We start from the raw sequence: 22,763 nt of genomic DNA on the forward strand, positions 1-22,763 counted from the left end.
GAAACTCACTCAGGCCCAGGTCCTTCAAGAGAGCAAAGCACTTTACTCCCAATGAGGTCAGTAGGGTCAGGCCCCTGCATGACATTGAGGATCTCAGCCTGAATCTCTTTGGGCCTCAGTTTTCCCCATCCATAAAATGGGGATCGTGATGGAGGCTGCCACAGCCCAGGGCAACTGCCCCTGTATTTCCCTTGAAGGGCACCTAACTCTCAGGCTCCTGGACCCCGAGCTGTTGCCGCTCTTGGGTGGAGACCCATGTCCCTCTCCCTTCTGAACGGGTATTTCCAGGTTGCACAGGTCCCTGCCTTCTAGGTGTCTTTCCCAGATCAGCCAGGGACAGCTGCTGGCTTTCTCTTCTAGGACAGTTAACGGTGTAACTGCTGCCGTTATAAGGTACAGGAACTCTTCACTTAAAGTCGTCCTGGTTAACGTTGTTTCATTGCTGATCAATTAGGGAACATGCTTGTTTAAAGTTGCACAATGCTCCCTTCTAACGCCGCTTGGCAGCCGCCTGCTTTGTGCACTGCTTGCAGGGACAGCAGCCCATTGGAGCGAGCGGGGGGAGGGGGGGCTTGGAACCAGGGTAGGCCAGCAGCCCCCCCCCCATCAGCTCCCCGCTCCCCTAAGTCCCCTGTGCAGCAGCCACCCAGCAGACTACCAATTGCCAGCAGTTCAGCTGTCCCTCCCCCCACAGCCAGGTGCTGCTTCTGCCCTCCGCCTTGGAGCTGCTCCCTGAGCCTCCTGCATGCTGGGGGGCTAATGTCAGGGTGTCCCCCTCGCCCTTGCTCCTGCACCCCGCTTACCCCATCTCCATAGAGCAGGGGGACACACGACAGGGCTCAGGAGCTTCCTGGCAGCAGCTGTGGTCTCAGCTGGCTGATTAATTTAACAAGGCAGTGTACTTAAGAGTGGGTCAGCATACTTAAAGGGGAAATGCGCATCTGTCTCCCACACATAGGGTGTGTGTCTCTGTCTGCCATGCAGTCTCCCCTCCCTCCATTCAGTGCTGCCTTGTAGAGTGTGAGGCTATATTAACATCAATGTGTTAACCCTTGAGGGCTCAGCCGAATGCTAGCTCATCGTTTAGCAGTAAGGCATTCCCTGGGAAATATCCCCCCCCCCCCCCCGACTTCACCACCTCAACCAAGCTTCCCAACCATCCTTGCTGTGTGCAGTATTACATTGTTTGTGTAAAACTTATTCTCTGTGTGTGTGTAAATATAAAATGTAGTCTTCTGTGTGGCAAAAAAAAAAAAAAATTCCCTGGAACCTCACCCCCCACCCATTTACATTAATTCTTAGGGGGAAATTGGATTCGCTTAACATCGTTTCGCTTAAAGTCGCATTTTTCGCTAAGTGAGGAGTTACTGTACCACCCAGTGGTTCCTGTGCAAGCCTGCTTTATTCTGAGGGTAAAATCATTACCGAGAAAACATACTGGAAACAAGAAAGGACTCTCCCTGCATGCTAATAAGCCCACCGGAGATCCCCCACCCCCGAGCCCCTGCCCCATCCTGTACATGGATTCTGGCAGGTCCTTCAACCCCCCATCTTAGGCATAGCCGTGTGGTTCCCCATTCAGCCCAGCTCCACCTCAGGACAAGCCTCCAGCCCTCCGAACCCTCCGCTAAGGACAGGGGTCCTGTCCCTTTGTTGGCCCCAGAAGAAGACCCTCAGCCAGTTTTAAACCAGGCTGTTTAACCACAAACACTTTCTTTGGCCGCGGAGCCCTGGAGAATCCAGTCCATATGCAGCTCCTCTCAGGGGCTTCAAAGAGCTCGGACCAGAGGAAGTACATTGGCCTCCCACCTCCCTTGAGGCCACCATAACATACCCCCAACTGCATGTTTAACACAACGGACCCCAAAGGTTTTAACCCTCATGCAATCAGGTTTCCCGGGAGTCAATGAAGTTTATCTTCCGTCCATCAAGTTTGTTGGAGATATTACAGGAGATTGTCGGGGTCACAGGGGCAACCCCGAGGGGCATGGTGCGGTTCTGCAGGCATGCCACCCTCAGCTGCCTTGGGGTTCTTGCAATAATTCACTCCCAGGCCAGAATACTGGGGGGGAGGGATAGCTCAGTGGTTTGAGCATTGGCCTGCTAAACCCAGGGTTGTAAGTTCAATCCTTGAAGGGGCCATTTAGGGATTGGGGCAAAAATTGGGGATTGGTCCTGCTTTGAGCAGGGGGTTGGACTAGATGACATTCTGAAGTCCCTTGCAAACCTGATATTCTATGAATACATAAAGAGCCCCTCATCCTTGTGGAGCCCTATTTATTAAGTGGTATCAGAATACATCCCTAAGTCCCCAACCTTGTTCCTCCTAAAGTGTCTGGAGTTCCACCACCCTCTTTCTTGGGGCCTATGTCAGTAACTTACCTCAGTTTCCCCTCCTTGGTCTGGAGTATCACAGCCTTCCTTCTGGGCCCATAGCTCACGGTGCTGCAGTCCTTGAGCTGTTTCTCTGAGATGGCCCCTCCTAAGTCTGTCCTTTGCCTCCCAGCTGACGGCTCGCTCTCGGGGGTGACTCTCTTTTACCCTCAGGCTTGGGACTGATTTAGCTGCATGACCTACCTGCCAGGTGGCTGAGGTAACTTTTCTTACCTGGGGAAGATTGCTGAGGGAAGCACAGAGGCAGCTGGTGCCATTATCTCTTTAGATTGATTTCAAGGGGAGTTAGGCAGCTATATACCTTTAAGGATCTGGGCCTCAGCGCCTTTCAGGATCAGGCCCGTTGTCAGTGAATTCCTCCCAACTTGCCAGGCCACTGGGGGCCTGCCTGATTCATGCTTATGGGCACGTCGCGGTCAGCTGGCCAGACACGCGGAAGAGCCGGTGGCGTTCTCAGCCCAGGGAGAAGAGATTTCGCCTCCTGCTTGTTTGCAGTTAAAAACCCAGCCAGAGGCAGTGCGGCAAACCGTCCAGCCCATCTGTGAGTGGGGGAGAAGGAAGGGAGATCGCAGCCAGGCTGACCTCAGAAAAGCCCCAGTCAGAGCAGTAAGCAGACAGAAGCTATCAGTCCAGCAGGCTGTAAACCAACCTCACCCTGAGCGTGAAACTAGCCAAAGCCTTGTCAACTATCTTGGCTGGAACCACACTGCCCCAGCAGGGATGAATGACATTGTCTGCACAGGCCCTTTCCATCATGCGTGTGGGCCCGATCCGCCACTGATGTAAACTGTGGTAGCCCCCTGGGGTGACCAGACTCTCAATATTATCAGCACTGTCCTGGTATTAGGGGCTTTGTCTTATATACGCAACTATACCCCCCCCCCAAAAAAAGTCCTCATTTTTCACACTTGCTGTCTGGTCACCCTAGGTAGGTGTGACACTCTGTTCCACAGAGTAGGAACCCCCATATTCATCACTGTCATGTAATTATGATACATTTTGGACAATGTATGTCTTGTGAGGAATCATTTGAAAAGTCTTGATCTGTTGAAGATTCTTATCCAGTTGGATTGTATGTGCTGTCCTTGTAGGGGAAGTGATGAAGTTTTGCTATGTGTGTTTCTGAACTATGTTGTGAGGTTGGGAACACCCACAACCAGCCTTTCAGTTACAACAAAGGAGCGGCCATCAATAGCTGGCAGGGCCGGCTCTAGGCACCATCAAACCAAGCACGTGCTTGGGGCAGAGCTCTGACTCCTTCTCTCCCCCCGCTCCCCCCCGGCTGCACTTCGGCTTTTTTATTTATTTATTTATTTTTGCGCTCGGGGCGGTAAAAAGCCTAAAGCCGGTCCTGATAGCCGGATGGGTGATTAATGGCTCATCAACACCCAAACCACTATCTTGGAGATTTCTTGGAGAAGGCAGGTACACAATGGAGGCTGCGCCTTATCCCCCTGTCACGGCAAAGAACTTTCCAGCAAGCTGAAAGAAAGTACAAAGGGAGACAGTGACATCATCACTTGGCCTTCCCCCACCCCCAGCTCAACACCTGGAAGAACATCTGGAGGACAAAGACTTTGAACTGAGGGAGTTTGGTCCCAGGTTTGAAGGGGGTCCAGTCTGCGTACGGAGGAACTCTAACCTGCTTATACCATTGGTCAGGGTGAGAAAAGCTGTTTGATTCACCCCTTGCTTAGACTAAACATTTAGGATTTAGAATGCGTGCTTCTATTTTTATTTCTTATGGTAACTCTCTCTGACCTGTATGCCTACCACTTCTAATCACTTAAAATCCACCTTTCTGTAGTTAATGAGGTTATTTTAATGTTTTATCCTTCCCAGTGTGTTTGTCTAAAGTGCTTGGGGCATCTGCTCAGGTTACAAAGGCTGGGACACGTCCTCTTTCCTATGAAGAAGTGTGAACTAAGTAATGAACTTACACTGGCCAGGCTTCTGCCCGGTGCAGGACTGGGGAGCTGGGGGAATTGGCTGGAGCCTCTCTCTTGATGGGTCATGAGCAGCTGGGAGACCATTCATGTAACTCAGTTGGGTGCGTCCATGCCTGTGGATGGCTGTGTACGTGCAGTGCTAGTCAGAGGCTTGTAACTTGACAACAGCCTCACAGTGGGAGAGAGAGCCCAGGCTGGTGGGTTTGGAGGGCTCAGAGGTCCCACAGCCCAGGGACCCGGTCACAGTAGGCCCCTGGGGTTTAGTGGAGCTGAGCTGCTCTGCCCCAGCCGATGATCCAGCCCCACGATTTCACACTAGCCCCTGGAACATCTTCAAGTCACACCTGTGTGCTGTACAACACAGCCATGCTGGGGCTGCAGCCAGAGCAGCTAGGGGAGACTCAGCCAGAGTCCACAGCCCTTTGCTCCTCCGCAGCATGCCTGGCAGCAACCTTCCCACGGCAGCCTCTTCCTTTCCCAGCCGGGGCTGGCGATGGCAGGTGGTGACAGCGCCCAGGACTCTGGAGCCAAGACCTGGTCCGGGAGCCCAGGACAGAGCATCGGTACGGAAGCCCCCTGCGGCCGTGCCTAGCTGGTCTGCTGGCAGGTCACACTCCAAGGGGCAGGGAGGGGGAGGAGAAATGGCGCTTTAACCCCCACCACACGGACTCCTGCTCCATCAGCTGGAAGTCACTGGCGATTTGCAAACCCATTCCTGCTGCGGGGGCCCGTTCCCCACTGCCCTGCACCCGGTCATTTCCACGGGTCCAGTGGGAAGTAACGGTCCGGGGTCTGAATGGTTAGAAACATCCCTCCCTGCCTGTGCTCAACGACCCTCCCAATGACGAGACCCATTTCTAAGGCATGGCCTGCGTCTCTGCTTACCACAGGTTCATTCAGGGTCACGCCGCTGGGCCTGATCCCTGGCTGGTGTCATCTGGCATTGTGCCATTGACAGAAATGTAGGGACGGGGATTTACACCTCCTGAAAATCTGGCCCCATTGACTTTGATATAGCTGGGGGTGATCTACACCAGCTGGGGATCTGGCCCCTTTAATGTCAATGGAGGGACGCTGATCTACACCAGCAGGGGATCTGGCCCTATGTGCTTTGTGGACAGTTTCTGCCTTTTCCTGGCCTTGCGCACTGTAACAGAGGATTTGACTCGCTGCTCCGTGACTCCAGTTTAATGCCGGTGTGACACCATCACAATCCGTGCAAAGAACCCTGGTGCAAAACTGGAGTAGAACAGCAGTGACTCAGGCTCTGCATTTGGGGGCTAAATCTGATCTGACAGCATCTTGTTAAAACCGGGAGCGCGGTGCTTTCTGGGCTAGCTACAGCAGAAACCGCGCCTCACAGCCGTAGCTAAAGCGGTCGCTGGCTAACGCGTGCAGGGTCACTGTAGCCGTCTCGTTCCCAGGATACTCGAAAGACAAGGCAGGGGAGGTAACATCTTTTACTGGACCAAGTTCTGTTGGTGAGAGAGACGCTTTCAAAGAGCTGGTCCTGAAGAACCACATGTAAGCTCAAAAGCTTGTCTCTCTCACCAACAGAACTTGGTCCAATAAAACAGTGGTCCGTAGCCTGTGGTCCGCAGACCCCCAGGGGTCCAGGCTATGTCTGTGGTGTCCGCGAAAGACTTAGATTGAAAACTGACCGAACAGAGTTCAACTCTATATTCAAACAATAGATCTGCACTCCAATCAAAAATTTTTTCGGGATCTGCAAATGAAAAAAGGTGAGAACTACCGCGATGAAAGATATTACCTCACCCACTTGCTCACGTGACAAGTAACGTTCCTGGTTCCCGGAACCAGCGAGCCCCTTAGCACCCGTTGGGCCAGATCCCCCTGCCCTAAAGTCAGCTGGTCCAGCCACAGAAGGTTCCTAACAAAACCGCTACAGGGGGCTCCCCTCCTACCTCTCCCACCCATGCAGCTGCTGCAGGGGGCGTGGCTGGGGGAAGTGGGAGGGGCTTGGAGATCCCCCGCTGCCAGGATCAGCTGGTGTGAATTCAGGCTCAGGGGAACTGACCTGGCACAGAGCTGCCCCTCCTCGGTTGGGCCCAGCTGCAGGGAATCTGGCCCCATGCTGGGAGATGGCATCTGCTTTGATTTGCTCCGTGGGTCCATAGCGCCAAATCCCATCGATCTCCAGAGCGGGTCTGGGTGCCCACGTTCAGGCCTATGCAGAGAACTAGAATGTAGCCTTAAAATCCACCCTTACGGCGGTTCCCCTGCCCTGCAGTGCGGATTACACTGAGATCCTGCTTAAGCAAAGCCAGCAGCGCTGCCGTCCTATGGGCCAGCTGGGATTTTCCAGCTCCAGGGTCTCCAGCCTGTTGCGATAACTGGGCCTGCAAACCTTCCCTAATGGCGAGCGCAGCTGTGAAAAGCGAGTGTGAGTTCATCAGACGTCACAATAGCAAATACCGTGGAATAGCAAATGTTGATAGGAAAGGGATCAAAAGCAAGACCAAGAGGCTGAATCAGTCGAAACAAAAAGGCCCCCTGGTGCAGTACAGCGCAAGGACCGTGGTAAGATCCTGGCTGGTAAACAGGAAATCACGTGTGAAACCAGAAATCAGTGAACCAAAAGGGGTGTGTCAGGAAGTAGGCCTCATTGGTGGACAAAACAATGAGGGGCCGGGCTACTGCGCCCACCAGTCCTTTGGTGGGTGCGTAAAGAGACTTTGGGGAGAAAAATTGGCTCCTGGAGCGAGCGTCACCATCATGGCTGCCACCCCCACCATCTCCTGCGACCCCAGACCTTCCTCATCCGAATCCTGACCAGGCTGGGCCAGAGAGAGGGACCCAGATGACATCACCACCTCCCTTGACTCAGGCTAAATCCCAAACACCACTTAGGCTGGGACACTGTCACCCCGCGTCCCCCCCTCCCCCCACGTATACTTACTTCTTTTTGTTCCTTTCTCTTTTTTCTTTCTGGCTTGTAAAAGTCTGGTTTAGCCAGCCGAGCCTGTGTATTTTGCAACCCTGCTGTAAGCCAGTGATCAGAAAGAGGCAGCTAAAAGCAATGCCCTAACCAAACTGGAACAAGTTTGCCAGATCTCAGATTTCCTCTCTTGTGTCTGTTTGTCTTGTTTTGCCTTCTAGGAAATTGGATTGGACTTTAACACCGGCAATAACAGCTGTACCAGCCAACCTCCACTAACGTCTCTGTTCCCCAAAAGGACCATTATTGCCATCTGTGACACCCGCTAAGAGACTGTTGGACTGGGGGGTGGGGAAGGGGTTCCTTCTAAAATCTCTCTCCAGCTAAAGGGAACAAGGGATGTGGTTAAAATGAAAGCCTCATTTAATACGTCGTATTCGAAATGCTTTAACTGTGTTTTGATTCTTTTCTGTCTCGTTAATACACGGTTAAAAGGATGTTTAATGGTGTGTTTGCCACGGAGCTAAGCAGGCTGAGGTCTCCGCATACCAGACCCGGAGCCTCGTTTAACACTGTTTAACGTTGGACAGTGATAGGCTCATGTTAACACCTTTGGCCCATACAATCTATCTGTATTAATCCAGCATTAGAGGAAGTGCTGAAGTGCCCAGGCCGAAAGCAAACTAGCTCATCCGTATGGCTTTTTCTGTCTCCCGTTGGTTCAGTGTCCGTCCAGGACCGGACTCACACGCACGCCGAGGAGCGCCTCTTCAAATACCTGTTCACCAGCTACAACAGGTGGTCCCGGCCAGTGCCCAACATCTCTGACGTCGTGATCGTCAGATTTGGGCTGTCCATCGCTCAGCTGATCGACGTGGTACGTACGTGAAGCCGGACTCTAATTCCGCTTCTAAAACCCTCCACAGAAGGGCAGGACATTTATACTAGCACCTGGGGTTACAGCAGGCAACTTAAGCCTAGCAAGGGCTGCATCAGCCCTCATCCTTCAGGGCATCACCAGCTGGGGTCAGGAAGGAACTTCTTCTCCCCCCCTCCGGATAGTATATTGCACATTTAAGGGCTGTAAAAACTTTTATCCCCTTATCCTTGCAGTTCAGGAGCGCCGGCTACATTTCCTTGCTCTGCCACAGACTCACTGTGGGACTTTGGGCAAGTCGGTTTTCCGCTTTGTGCCTCGCTTCCCCAGCTGTAGAATGGGAACTACGATACTTCCTTTGTCTGCCTTGGCTACGTAGGGTGTAAACGCTTTGGGTGCATCTACACAGCGAGCGGCAGCCCACGGGTGCAAGTCTCAGAGCCAGGTTCAGCAGATTCAGGCTCACGCTCCGGTGCTGAAGAGAGCTCAGTAGACATTCAGGGCCAGGCTGGAGCTCAGGCTCTGGGGCCTAGGGGCCTAGGATGGGGGTGGGCTTGAGGGCTCGAGCTCCGGCCTGAGCCACGTGTCTACACAGCTATTTTTAGCGCCGTACTATGAGCCCCACTCTGTCGCCCTGGGCTTTGATACACACTTGCAGCGGGCTGCATAGACATATCCTTAGAGGCAGAGACGGTCTGTCACACTGGGTCCAGGAGGAGCCTAGCAGCATGGGCCCCAGGCCTCTCGGTACTTCTCGAGACCCAATATATAGTAATAATAAACTCTCTAGAATTGGCCACAGCTGGAGACACGAAACTGAACTCGAGGGACCGTTGATCTGTTCACTGCAACAATTTCTCTGGTCTGCTGGTCACATACTTTCTTTCTCACTTTCTGGACACGAAGATAAATGAGCTCAGCTGGGGATGTTTAGCACAGCCAGTCAGCGTTGGCTGACACAAGATAAAATAGGAGCCAGGCCACCATGAAGTACTTTAAATGTAACGGGAATTACTATAAAGGGACCACGTGTTGCCTCTTGTCTATAAAAGGAGTGTTAAGAAAACACAGTGACAAAGATAAAATGCATTGGGATGGGTTTTGTTTAGTACCCCGTCTTCCAGACAAGATCTCAGTTCTCAACCACACCATGCCAACCTTGGTTTGAGATGATGAAGTGTTCACAGGATGGGAGCCGGTAGGTTGTTAGCCCCCCGTGCCCTGGCCACATTGCAACATGAGTCATTATCTTCCACTTCACTAAACTGCCCCTGCGGTTCCAGCTGGTGGCAGTATTCGTCTTTACTTCCTGTCCGAAACTGTTGTCCGGTGTTGCTGTGTGGCTGTTACACAGCTGTTGCGCTCCACCCCAGAGGTGCAGCAGAAAGTGATTCAGCTTCATAGATGTTTAAGGCCAAAGGGACCACTGCGAGCATCTTGTCCACCCTCCAGCAGAACACAGGCCAGAAGAAGTCCCTGAATTCACTGACCAATAGCTGTGATTGAACTAGAAAAACATCCACTCTTGATTTTAAAATGGCCAGGGATGGAGAATCCCCCCCAGCCCTTGCCAAATTGCTCCAGTGGTTCATTAAAAATTGTCCCTGAATTTATTTGGCTTCAACTTCTATATAACGGGCTTTCTGTTGCTCTGAAGCAACTCCAAAGAAACCTCAGTCAAAACCGAACAGTAGGAAGAGTGAAAACAAAGTATGTTTGATTTGTAAAACCCTTCAAGCTGCGATAATCTCAGGGGTGGCTAGTGACACGGGGAAAGAAATTACAGTTAGTGTAACTGGGCCAAAATTCTGCACACCAGGAGGATCCCTCTGAAACCAGCAGTAACTGACGTGAAACTGACAGTGCAGGGGGATTCCCGCTAACCTCATTCCTTTGCCATCAAGTGCCATGGAAGCTTTCCAAGAACCACAAGGGGTCAGGAGCTCAGGTTTATGTCAGCAACATGAGTCTCCTCAGCCTGATGGGGAGCTAGTCACTTCATTTGGAAGCTGTTCCCTTTTTTCACTGAAGTATTTGAGTGCCTCTCAGTTAGCGCTAAGCACTTACACTAGGAAGTCTCTCGAATAGTCTTTCCACTATCTATCTATAAAACTATCCATCCCACATTAATCACCACGATATTTAAGCACTGTTACCCCTGGAAAAGGGGTAAACAATGAGATAGCAAAATTTGCAGACGATGCAAAATTACTCAAGATAGTTCAATCCAAAGCAGACTGCAAAGGGTTTCAAATTAATAGGCAGCAGGTTTAAAACAAACAAAAGGAGGAACTTTTTCACACCATGCACAGCCAACCTGTGGAACGCTTTTCCAGAGGATGTCGTGAAGGCCAAGACTATAACAGGCTTCAAAAAAGAACTAGATCAATTCATGGAGGATAGCTCCATCAATGGCTATTAGCCATGAGGTGCAGGGATGCAAAACCGTGCTCTGAAGTGTTCCTAGCCTCTATTTGTGAGAAGCTGGGAATGGGCGACAGGGGATGGATCGCTTGGTGATTCCCTGTTCTGTTCGTTCCCTCTGGGGCACCTGGCATTGGCCACTGTCGGCAGACAGGATACTGGGCTCAGTGGACCTTTGGTCTGACCCAGTGTGGCCCTTTTTATGTAATGCCCATACTTTGGTAACTACTAATGGCATGCCATTGCCATTTAGTGGCCACACACCTAAAGGAGATAAAATCTCCCTCTCTCCATAGCTGGCATTCATTCCTACCAGTATCCAAGCTCTGGAGGAGGGTGGGAAAGGTAACAGTTGGGTCTTGCGCTGAACTGGCCCAGTGGAAGCAGCTGGTTTCAGGTCTAGCGTTGGTTTTCTCCATTATGATCAAACAAACTCTCCTCCTCTCTCCTTTCTCCCCTCCCCACCATACCCCTAACAGGATGAGAAGAACCAAATGATGACCACAAACGTCTGGCTGAAACAGGTGAGGGATCATTTCCCAGTGGGGTGCTGGGAGGATAGGTGGGTTTCCCAAGTCACGAGGAACCTCCCGGGGCTTAGGCGTTTGGTTCAGAGAAGTCCCGACCAGCCTGGCGGCCGTAGTCTAGCAGACCTTCTTGGGGTCAGAAACTTCATGAGAAGAGCCTTGGATACTGGATTTCAGCCTCGTCCCCCTGATCTGTGTGAAACCCGAGAGAAAGGATGCCCCAGGGGTTTGGCAGTGGTGCATGGTGACTTCACCCATGTGAACGTGGCTGAAATCTAGCCCATGTGAGAAGTGGCTGGAAGCAGTTCCCGTCCCACAGCTGCTCCGACTTTGTGAACTGGGTTGGTGGGTCTCAGCCCAGGTCCCCAGGGATGGGCACTGAATGGACCCGTGACAGGTCTCTGAAGGGGCTCTGCTAATGCCAGGTTTAAAGCACGTCGATGGGACCATCCATCGGGAGCTGGTGGCAGTACATATGCCTGCCTTATACGGAGAGACCCTCACTCAGCGGGAGTGGCAGCCTGGGACCTTTCACCAGCACTGAATTCCCACCAGCACCCAGATGCCGTGGGGATGGGCACTTTAGCAAAGTGCCTAATAATGACGAAGACGTGTTTGAAAAGAGAAAATCAGCTCAGGAGGAACTGAGCAGTGACCCAGGACCCCTTTAGCTCATGTAGGAGGGGCCCATGCTTTGGACACTAAACATCCGAGGGGGCCCCATGATGAGCTTGCTACACGGGGACACCATACAGGAATGGTCGCCCCGCTCCCTCTGATGGCTGGATCCCCGGCCCTCGTTGGGCAGCAGGTCCACCTCAAACCGTTCTTGCTCTGTCCTCCCCCAGGAGTGGAGTGACTACAAGCTGAGCTGGAACCCGGCGGACTTTGATAACGTCACCTCCATCCGGGTGCCCTCTGAGATGATCTGGATCCCGGACATTGTGCTGTATAACAAGTAGGTGACACCACTGCACAGATACGGCAAGGCCAAGGCCTCAGGGATGGAGAGGAGGCCTCAGGGGTCCCACTGGGCAGTATACAGCCGGCAGCGCCCATTCCGTGCCTGTCGCCTGCAGGCCAGGCCTTACGGAGATGCCGGTCCTGATCCCACTTGCAGTTTGCACCGATTGAAATCAGGAGTAACTCCGAACTGGGAGCAAAAAAGAAAAGGAGGACTTGTGGCACCTTAGAGACTAACCAATTTATTGGTTCTTAATTACTAACTGGGAGCAGAATCAGGTGCATGGCAGCAGGGAGCCAGAGAGAACCACATGGTCTGTCTGTGTCCAGCAGCCTGAGCAACGAATCCCCTTCCCATGCATTACAGCCCAATTTCCCATGCTATGTCCACCAGGCAGGGCCCTACACGTCCACAGCATGTTCCTGCTTGTGTCTTGCTGCCACCTTCTGGTGCATCTTGGTCACTAAAGGCCTGGATTTGTGCTGGGGGTGGCCCACCTTGATTATCATGCGCATTGTGGGGAGAGTGGTCACTTTGGATGAGCTATTGCCAGCGGGATAGTGAGTTTGTGTGTGTGGTTTTTGGGAGGGGGGTGGGGGGGGTGAGAGAACCTGGATTTGTGCAGGAAATGGCCCAACTTGATTGTCATGCACATTGTGTGGAGAGTTGTCACTTTGGATGGGCTATCACCAGCAGGAGAGTGAATTTGTGGGGGGGGGAGGGGTGGAGGGCGAGAAAACCTGGATTTGTGCTGGAAATGGCCCAACTTGATGATCACTTTAGATAAGCTATTACCAGCAGGACAGTGGGGTGGGAGGAGGTATTGTTTCATATTCTCTGTGTATATATAAAGTCTGCTGCAGTTTCCACGGTACGCAACTGATGAAGTGAGCTGTAGCTCACGAAAGCTCATGCTCAAATAAATTGGTTAGTCTCTAAGGTGCCACAAGTCCTCCTTTTCTTTTTGCGAATACAGACTAACACGGCAGTTACTCTGAAAACTAAAGGAAATGTTATTCTTGACCCGGGAAGGACCTGCTTTTAAATTAACGGCTGGCCTCATTAACAGATTCAGTCACAGAGCAACCGCGTCCTGGGGAATTGGGTCGGAGCCGGGTTCCTGGGTTCAAGACCTGCACTGCGTCATTTCATGACCAGCTGCCTTGACAGACTGGGTCTTCAGCGGACCCAAGCCCGGCCATGAGTTTGCAGAGTTTCGTGCCGCACGCTCAGCGTTCTCCCTTGCCATCCAGACAGGAACCTTGCTGTGCTCGGCTGCAGAGACATCTCGAAACAACCCCAGGCTTGATCCCCTGCTCTGGGGCCGCCCCACTGACTTCTGCCTGATCTGTCCATCCAGCCATGCTCATCGCCACAGTATCTGAGCACCTGCCCTGGGGTTGTGTTGGGTCACTGAGCCCCTCTGTGCCTACCCACCTTCATCACACATCTCAGCTCCTCCCCAGAACCTGATCCCCCCCATTTTGCAGATGGGGACACTGCGACCCAGAAGAGTTAATGGTGACATTCACTCCCGTGCAAAGGGCCAGGCACCACTTTATCCCTCACGCCTGGGACGTAAGTGGGGCACTGGCTGTCTGCATGGGGTGGAGTGATTTGCACAGGGGATCTGCAGCGGGGCTCTTTTGAGTCCCAGAGCTGAGCTAATCACAAGCCCTTTCTCCCCTTTTACTGCTCCTGGTGGATTTGGCCTTGCCTCCCCCCCGCCCGCCACTTTCTCCAAGTCTCTCACCACTCTGACCCCTGCTCCTCTGTCCCGCAGCGCCGACGGGGAGTTCGCAGTGACACACATGACCAAAGCCCACCTCTTCTCCAACGGCAAGGTGAAGTGGGTGCCGCCAGCCATCTACAAGAGCTCGTGCAGCATCGACGTGACCTTCTTCCCCTTCGACCAGCAGAACTGCAAGATGAAGTTTGGCTCGTGGACGTACGACAAGGCCAAGATCGACCTGGAGAGCATGGAACGTGACGTGGACCTGAAAGACTACTGGGAGAGCGGGGAGTGGGCCATCATCAACGCCGTGGGCACCTACAACACCAAGAAGTACGACTGCTGCACGGAGATCTACCCCGACATCACCTACTGCTTCATCATCCGGCGCTTGCCCCTCTTCTACACCATCAACCTCATCATCCCCTGCCTGCTCATCTCCTGCCTGACCGTGCTGGTCTTCTACCTGCCCTCCGACTGCGGGGAGAAGATCACCCTCTGCATCTCCGTGCTGCTCTCCCTCACCGTCTTCCTGCTGCTCATCACTGAGATCATCCCTTCCACCTCGCTGGTCATCCCCCTGATCGGCGAGTACCTCCTCTTCACCATGATCTTCGTCACCCTCTCCATCGTCATCACCGTCTTCGTCCTCAACGTCCACCACCGCTCGCCCAGCACCCACAAGATGCCCCGCTGGGTGCGCGCCGCTTTCCTGGACTTCATCCCCCGCTGGCTTTTCATGAGGCGGCCTCCGGTGCTAACCCCCCAGCAGGGGCTGATCGGGGAGTACGACCCGCCTGGCGCCAGGCTCAGCACCTCCAGGGGCTGGCTGGAAACGAACGTCGATGACACATGGGAGGAGGAGGAGGAGGAAGAAGAGGAGAGGAGGCACCCCGGACACGCGCCCCTTCAGACAGGCTCCCACAAACACAGCGTCCAGTACCGCCCCGGCTGCGACCGCCACCTGGGCAGAGGGCCGGGGGCCCGGGCGCAGCGCCCGCCTGCCAAAGGGGACAGCTTGGGGTCAGATCCCAGCCTGCTGCTGTCCCCCAGGATCCTGAAGGCCTTGGCGGGGGTGCACTATATCGCAGACCACCTGCGGGCTGAGGATGCTGATTTCTCGGTGAGTCTGCACCCCGCTGGCTCGGGAGGGCTGGGCCCAGGCACCTTGGGCCTTTCCCCTCCTCTAGCCATCGGTGGGAGTCTGGCCCATTCCAGGTGCCACCATCTGATGGCTATTCAGGGGCTCGCGTGGGGCGAGTGGGCGGGACTCAGTCTAGCTCCCCGTGGCGAGGCACCCCCTGCATTGCCACCGGGGGAGCAGTCACAGCAGAGAGGACCAGGCAGGGATGGGCATGGGGAACTGGCTTTCCTCCTCTCGCCCCCGCGGGGTCCAGGCCCTGGGACTGGGGGGAGGCCTGTTGCTCGGGCAGGGTGAAGGGGGCTTGCTCCGCTTGCTGGCCCTGCCCCAGTGCCCCCAGCTGTCCAGCCGGTGCTGCATGCACCTACAGCCATCATCTGCAGCTGTTCCATGACCTCTTGGTCGGTTGTCTCCTTGCCAGGGATCGGGGGAGAGCTAGGAAGAGGTGGGGCTAAAAATGAATGAACTATTCACAGGCCCGTGATTGCCTGACAGGAGAGGCCTGTGCAGTAAAGGAGCGTGTGACTGGTCAAATGCAATGAGCCAAATTCATTCACTGGTGGGACTCCATTGAGGCCCAAATGCTGGGGGTGGGGCAGGGCCTGGGCCAGGACAAGCATCTGCACTCAGCTGCAAAGCAGAGCCACCGGACCATGGCCTGAACGGCATTTACTCTCCTCGGGTGTCACTGTGCCCCGAGAGACTCTGAATTAGCCGACACCCAGGCTGAGCTCTGCAGTGAGGGACACACACACCTAGCTCGGGTCTTCTCAGCACTGGATTAAAGCTACATGTGGCCTGCATAGGCCAATTCTGCAGGGCTTCAGTCATTGCTCCTGCATTTCCAGCTGGCTGGGCAGATGTGCGGCTTGGTTTCCTCCTCAGAGCTGGTTTTATTTGCCCCTGAACAGTGGTCTTAGGAGGGGAGTATTGTCTAGTCTCATCGCTCTGTTCTCACAGTTTCCTTCAGTGTATGCTGAAGCCCCGTTGAGGTATTTATCCTCTCCTAAGATGCAGGGGAGATTGTTGGCCCCAGGGAACTAAGGCACAGGGAGAGAGACGAGGTGACTTGCCCACGTCGCCTGTAGTAGGGGCACGAATTGAACAGCTTCCAAGGAGAGCCGGGATTTTTTTCACAAACCCACCCCCTCCCCCAGTGCCAATTCATCGAAACTGAAACTTCACGCAACGGGGTCGGTGCTGACAAAGCTTCTGACTTGGAACATTTCGGGGAAAAGAAGTTTCAGACCTGTCCACATGTCCCACTTGGACATTTTCAAACAGGAACTTTGGAGTCGAAACAACTTTTTATTTAGAAATGTGAGTAAAGTCAGACTAAAAACGGAATAAAACTTGACGTAACTAGAACCCTTCTGCCAGTTGTAGTCAGCAGCAACCAGGGCCAGGGACGATATCTAGGGGTTCCCATTCAACAATACAACACAGACCCAGCTCGAGCCCCCACCCAGGAACGTGGGACAATTACACCCCATCCCTGGGCGCCTCTGAGAGGAAATACGTCCCCTCTTGCAAGCACAGTGTAGAAAAGAAACTTTTAATGAAAGGAGAGAAGTCACTCAACATTAACTTGGGAAAACGCCGCAAGCAGGATTCATAGACACAAAATAGTGAGCAAAACACCCACCCCAGAATACATGGGCCAGTGTCTTTTGCCTCAGATTTGTGAGTTCTACTACGAAAAGTTCCTTTAACCTGCCCCTCCTTTCTCCCTCCGCCGCACCCCACTCACAGTTGCTGTCCTTGGTCAGGGAAGACCCAGAGTTCAGAGATGCATCTGTGTGAGTTCACCTCCCACCCTGGAGAGGGGGGCACCTGGCTCACTCTGCTGTCCAGGCTCACACACTGCCAGCCACCCACCCCTTGTGATCCCAGCTGTTAGCCGTTGAACCTCACTGCTAATGCACACTGGGCAGTTTCTTGCCTCACAGATACCAACCCAAAGCAGGTCTCATGGTTAGGCCGGGTTACCAGTGATTTCAGTTCTATTAGCACACAACAGGACTTTCAATTCACTCTTTACCAGCTCTCTTACTACACAACTTTTGTAGTAACAGGAAAAACATTTTCACTAGGAGGGTGGCGAAGCACCAGAATGCGTTACCTAGGGAGGTGGTGGAATCTCCTTCCTTTGAGGTTTTTAAGGTCAGGCTTGACAAAGCCCTGGCTAGGATGATTTAATGAGGGATTGGTCCTGCTTTGAGCAGGGGGTTGGACGAGATGACCTCCTGAGGTCCCTTCCAACCCTGAGATTCTACAATTCTATGACAACAGACTGAGAAAGGGTCAGGTAGTGCCTAGGACCAGGTCCACACCACCAAATACAACTATCTATCCCCCCACCCTTTCTCAACTCAGTGGGCTTTGGCACCCCCATCCCCTGCCTAGCAAGTGGAGTTTAGTTAAGGGTGAGTCTGTTAATCAGGGTAGGCCAAGCACAATTCTGCTGCCCCTGGTTCACACTACAAGGATAACAACCCTTTAGTACCCCTGCCCCCATAACAAAGAGACTGGGGATCCAATACCAGCCAAAAGTGATCATTTGGGCCAAGCAGCCCCATCATGCTAGGCCGGGTGGGCGGGTCTATGCAAACAAAGGTGGCTCAAGTCCTCTTCCCCAGCTCATCACTAGATGTCAGGGGAGAGCTCATTCAGATCCTACTTACATAACGTTTCAATAGACCTGCACCAGATTTGAGTTTGTTTGGGGTTTTATAGTTTGGGAAGATTTTGAGGGTTTGTTTTTTTTTACTTTTTGCCATGATTTGAAATGGGAAAAAATGTCAAAATCTCAAAACTTCTTCTGAGATGGAAAAAGTCTTTCCTGCCCACCCCAGCTCCTGAGTCCAGCCGCAGGCTACACCTGCATGGCCAACCTCTCTCTCAACACAACAGCCTCTCTGCCAGGCTGCCGGGGCCTCCCGTGACCCCGTGCTGCTCTTGGGCCCCACACCTCACTCTGACTCTTGTCTGCCTGCAGGTGAAGGAAGACTGGAAGTACGTCGCTATGGTAATAGACCGGATATTCCTCTGGATGTTTATCGTCATCTGTTTGCTGGGGACCATCGGCCTCTTCCTCCCTCCCTTCCTGGCTGGGATGGTATAGGGTCTGTGCCCTGCGCTGAAGGTGGTCCTGCTCCCAGACCTGTGCCCAGGGCTGGGGAAGGGACAAACTAACCCACCCTGACTGCTGGCTCTGTGTAGCCCCTTTGGGCTTGTCCACACTGGAAAAACATTGTCAAGCCGCGACCCCATTTGAACTCTCACTCTCCGCAGCTAGTACCAGTGCCGAAGCCACACGTCAGCTGGGCCCAGCATCTGGTTTGTACCACCAAGGGAACAGTGCCAGGGGATTGGGGAGGGGGAACCCTACCGTGAAACCCCAACAAGATTTTTTTCTTGAGTCACGGAAACTGCTTCAAACTGAGCGGATCAGAACGGAACCACATGGGGTGCTCTGCGTTTGAAATTAACATGCCCGTAGCTACCTAGCAAGGCAGCAGGTGCGCCCCGCTGAGATGGGAACATGTTACTCACGTTGGTTTGGTGACAAGGTCCATTTCATACTGTTCTTCCCAGCCACACACAGTTGCTGAGGCCAATTTATCCCCCAGGTGCAAACGTAAGCCACTGGCCAGGGGGTGTGAGAGGTCCCCGTCTGCAGCCTGCGGCTGGGAACCTCTAACTATGGCAGCTCATACTTTTCACTAGGGAGATCCCCAGGGGGCAGCCATGGGACAAGCGTCCCTGGAGTTAATTCATCCTAGCCCAGGTGTGAGCAGCCTCACTGCAAAGCCATGCCTGTGTCCTCACTAGCCCTGTGCTCTGCATGTGGGACTGGGACTCCTGGGGGCCTGGCCCGTGGCTCTTTGTGCTGCCGTCAGCTGCCCATGGAGCCGGGAGAGAACTTGCGGGAGCTGAGCCTGGAACCTGGGCATCCCAGTTCCCCCAGTCTAGTCAGCCAACCTGGACGTAAAGTCAAACTGAAGTTCTGCCTGAAGCTGCTCAAAACAGTACCCTGAAGCCCACTAACACAGGAGAGAAGACAAACATTTCCTGCCTTTTCAGAAGCACCAGAGAAAAATCAAAGCAAGCGTCTCTGAGTTTTATCCTTGCAGCGGGCAGGGCCATTGACTGACATGCGTCAGGGCTAGTGCACCCGGGGGAAGTAGGACTCATGTCTAGGCCTCTGCCCAGGGCCCAGTTTCACTGTAGAAGGGACGATCACTAGGCAGGCATTAGTGTGGTGACCGAGTGGCATGATCCTGGCTTGTGGTGCTGAGGGTCCACGCTTCCAGTCCCAGGGAAGGCCTGGTTGTGGATGTATAAACAACAGGCCCTTAAATTTGGATGTCTGTTTTTTTTTTAAAAATATATATAGCTACATTCTAGCCCGACTGTAAGATATGGGCTGGATGCAGGAAGGACTTGATTTCCCAGTGTTGCCAGCTATTGGAGTATTTCGTGTTCTATTTAATCCCCAGCTGCTGGACACAAGAGGCTGTATGAGACACCCCCAGCTTTCTATCCAAAAACGAAAGGAAATTGCCAGCCCTCCTAGAGAGCTTGAAATTGTGAAGCAAGTGCAACCTGCAAGCAGAGAAAAAGACCCCCCCGCCCCGTTTATTATCTTTAAAAAAAATCTCATGAGTGTTAAAGCGATCTCAGGATTGGGGGCAGGGATATGCTTTTGGAATGCTTGAGGGTTGGCCAACACTGCCCCTGAGCTCTGCAAGACATCGACTAGGCGTTCTGTGTGTGGACAGCACCTCGCACGAGAAGGTCCTGGGGCTCCTACAGTGATACACATAATAAGTAATAATGGTCCCGTCAGCCCTCACGATTCCATGGCTCTCGAACGTCAAGGTGACCTCCCAGAGATGTGCAGTATTATCTTCCGGGGAGGCTGGACTGTCACCCATAAACGTGCCCCCCACCTCCCTCATTCCAACATGACTGTTTTGGCCTTCAGTCGACCCAGCCTGGCCACGTACATCTGAAGCATCCCTTACGAGCAGCAGCTTTCCAACAGACCCCTGCTGCTGCGGCCACGTGCGATGGCCCTGGGGGCTGGCCTAGCGAGGAGACGGGACGGAGGCCATTTTCAGCTGGGACGCTTTGAATGAATGGACCAGGACGCAGAACGATCGGCAAAATGGAGCCGGGGCACAGGAGCGGACTAGCGAGCTGGGGTGCCTTTTTCAAACACGGGCTTTAGCATTTATAGGGGCAGGGCCGTACGGCAGGCAGGAGTCTGTGGCGGGACATTTGTGTTTCCGGATAGGAGGATAAAGGTGTGTGTGCGTGTGTGGATGCGTCTAAGTGGATGTGTGTAGAAGGCCAGGGAGAGGGGTAGGTGGGTCTGGGTTTGAATCTGTTTCACTCAGGTATAGCTTTGTAAGTAGGGGGGATGGGTATATAGGAGTGTGTGAATGGCTATGTAGAGAAGTGTGTGTGGATGGGGGAGTGGCGGGGGTATCAAATAGAATGTTTTGCACCCGTGAAGTCACTACAAGAAGCAAACCCCACAGCGGCTGTAACTGGCCTCCCATTTAGCCCTCAAGAGATAAACAGAACCAATTTTGTTATGGGAGCGTTCTCCGTTTTCATGAGTCCTCGGACTTGACGTTCCAGCTGACCTGTCCTCACAGTATGGTCCGTCTGAGCAAGAGAAACATCACAAGAAAACCTGGAAGATGTCCAGCCCAGGCTGAGCCTCGAGCTTCAAATAACCCTCATGCTCCAGGGCCTTTGATGCCTGCCCATAAAGAATACCCTTGATCTTGTGTCTAGCACCCCGAGAGCTTCTGCAGCCACAAGGGGCCATTTGAGAGGGGGAGGAGGAACAAAAGGGATCTTGCGAGCCCCACCCCCAGCCATATAGAGTCCCTAACTCACACACCACAGAAAAGCAAAGGCACAATCAAACTTTGTACATCATTTATCTCAACCAGAATAAACAGCTTCATGGGAATTAATGGCCACAGCCAAACGGTACAATTTTGAATTCACCCACAAACCAGATAGAAAGATTTTTGTCGTTGTTGTTGCTTTGTTGTCCCCCCCGCAGAATCTTACAGAGAAGCAAAGATCAGAAATACCGTCCTCGGGGCTGATTTGTGTTTTTACACGTCAGAACGAAGGCTACAATTCGGCGCTGTCCATGCTCTGGGATCGGTGCATTCCAGCTGCAGACGGGGAGGGGGGTGAGCAGATAGGTTCCAGAGATGCACACAGATCACGCACGGTCATTAAATAAACTCTTCTATACAATGTACAAGAAAATAAACAGTCTCTTCATGGCTCAGTGGAACATTTCCAGAGCGCCGGGTGTCTAACACCCGGGTCTCAGCCAGCAACGTCCAAACGCCCTAGTCTCCCAATGCCTACAAATGTAACAAGGGAAAGAGTGAACCGAAAAGCCACCTGCACCTGTGAAATTCACCAGTCTCCTGTCAACTCAGAGGGTACTATGGAAGTAGAATTGATATGAAAGCTCCCTGGCAGGGCTGGGACTGGCAGGTGGCTGGGTGATTTCGCTGGTTTGTCCCCACCATTCTCCCCACCCGTCCAGTGTCTTGTGTGTGTAGAATCAACCCCAGCAGCACACTCTATGGGACACAGGAAGACAGTGAGTTCCCCACAACCATGCCCTGTAAGGGGGAGGAGCCAGGAGCGTCTCCACCCTGTACTCAGAAGACTGACACGACAATATACAAGACACGAGCGATTGCAGGGACGGGGGGCGGAACATCGAGGCTGGAGGAGATATTTAAAGCCGGGCCTTCTGGAGCAGATTCCTCTCCCGTCTCCACCAGCAGCGTGTCTTTCTCTCTCTCTCTCTCTCTCTCACTCCAGAGCGAGCTTCACCAGGTTGGCTTGGACCTTAGCCTGGTCCACAGCGTCCAGCAGGTTCTTGGCATCCACGGCCAGGGTGTGGGAGGCCGTCAGCATCTGCCGCTTGCACTCCTCGCTCAGCGAGGTGACGGCATTCTGCTGCGCCAGGCGCATCTTGTTGATCAGCTCGGCCAGGTCCTTGTTCAGCAGCTTCTGGGTGCCCTCAATCTGCCAACACAAAACACACATGTAGTGGCCGGAGCACATAGGGGATAACAGCCTACCACTGCTGCCAGCTAATGGAGTTACTCAGCTATTCGCAGACTCATTTATGTGCGTGATTTAGGGATGACCGCAGTCCGTGTGGTCATTAGTTCCTTCCAAGGCAGCCTCATCCAGGCCAGGATTTAAGAAGACCCTGTGATGTCATTAGGCAGCAAAGTCTGCGCAAGTCACTGAGTGTGAGAGACAACCACAGGGTCTGTCTATGTCCAACAGCCTCAGTCAAGAATCCCCTTTACATTCATTACACCCAAGCCCTGTCTCTTTTCCAACCTGCCTCGCCCGGGGGAAGACGCACGGGGGATTTACCAGCAAAACATAGGTGTTCCCTGTTGAAGCCGCATCCTTGGATTTATCAGTGGTCCTGACCATCTAATGCCCTCTTCACCTGCCAGGCCTTCGGTTTGCAACCCACTCCCTTTGGACAGTGAAATCCACTAAGAGGACCCCATTCACTGCTGGCTAATGCTGCTACATTGTGTGGCCAACTCTCCTGATTTTAATCACGAGCCTTGCAATGTTTGATGATTTTCTTAAAGCCCCAGCTCCTTGAGTCATGTGATTGGCCAGGCCTCTCAGCTGTCCTGGACCAAAAAACACCACGTTTCCAGCTCTTCTGGGAGAAAAAAGTTGGAAAATGCGCCTCCTTACGGCTCAGAGAGCAGCAGTCAAAGAAAAAGAAACCCTTTGTGCTGCTGTTGATTCCCTGACTTGGGGTG

General features: G+C 53.1%; 2 protein-coding genes across 11 annotated transcripts in view; one reads left to right on the forward strand and one right to left on the reverse strand.

Annotated features, from left to right (window-relative positions):
• CHRNA2 (cholinergic receptor nicotinic alpha 2 subunit) overlaps positions 1 to 22,028 on the forward strand; it is a 31,362-nt gene extending 9,334 nt beyond the window's left edge. Inside the window, exons 4-8 of the mRNA XM_073335551.1 lie at positions 7,968 to 8,119; positions 11,023 to 11,067; positions 11,919 to 12,028; positions 13,818 to 14,889; positions 17,906 to 22,028. Of these exons, the coding sequence (XP_073191652.1) occupies positions 7,968 to 8,119; positions 11,023 to 11,067; positions 11,919 to 12,028; positions 13,818 to 14,889; positions 17,906 to 18,031 (1,505 nt within the window). The 3' untranslated portion in view covers positions 18,032 to 22,028. The remainder of the gene's footprint in view (positions 1 to 7,967; positions 8,120 to 11,022; positions 11,068 to 11,918; positions 12,029 to 13,817; positions 14,890 to 17,905) is intronic.
• PTK2B (protein tyrosine kinase 2 beta) overlaps positions 20,849 to 22,763 on the reverse strand; it is a 112,626-nt gene continuing 110,711 nt past the window's right edge. For all 10 annotated transcript variants that reach the window (XM_073335549.1, XM_073335548.1, XM_073335540.1 and 7 more), the window contains one exon: positions 20,849 to 21,990. In XM_073335549.1, the coding sequence (XP_073191650.1) occupies positions 21,775 to 21,990 (216 nt within the window). In that variant the 3' untranslated portion in view covers positions 20,849 to 21,774. The remainder of the gene's footprint in view (positions 21,991 to 22,763) is intronic.

The sequence above is a fragment of the Lepidochelys kempii genome, chromosome 3 (genome assembly GCF_965140265.1).
Source record: "Lepidochelys kempii isolate rLepKem1 chromosome 3, rLepKem1.hap2, whole genome shotgun sequence".
NCBI lineage: Eukaryota > Metazoa > Chordata > Testudines > Cheloniidae > Lepidochelys > Lepidochelys kempii.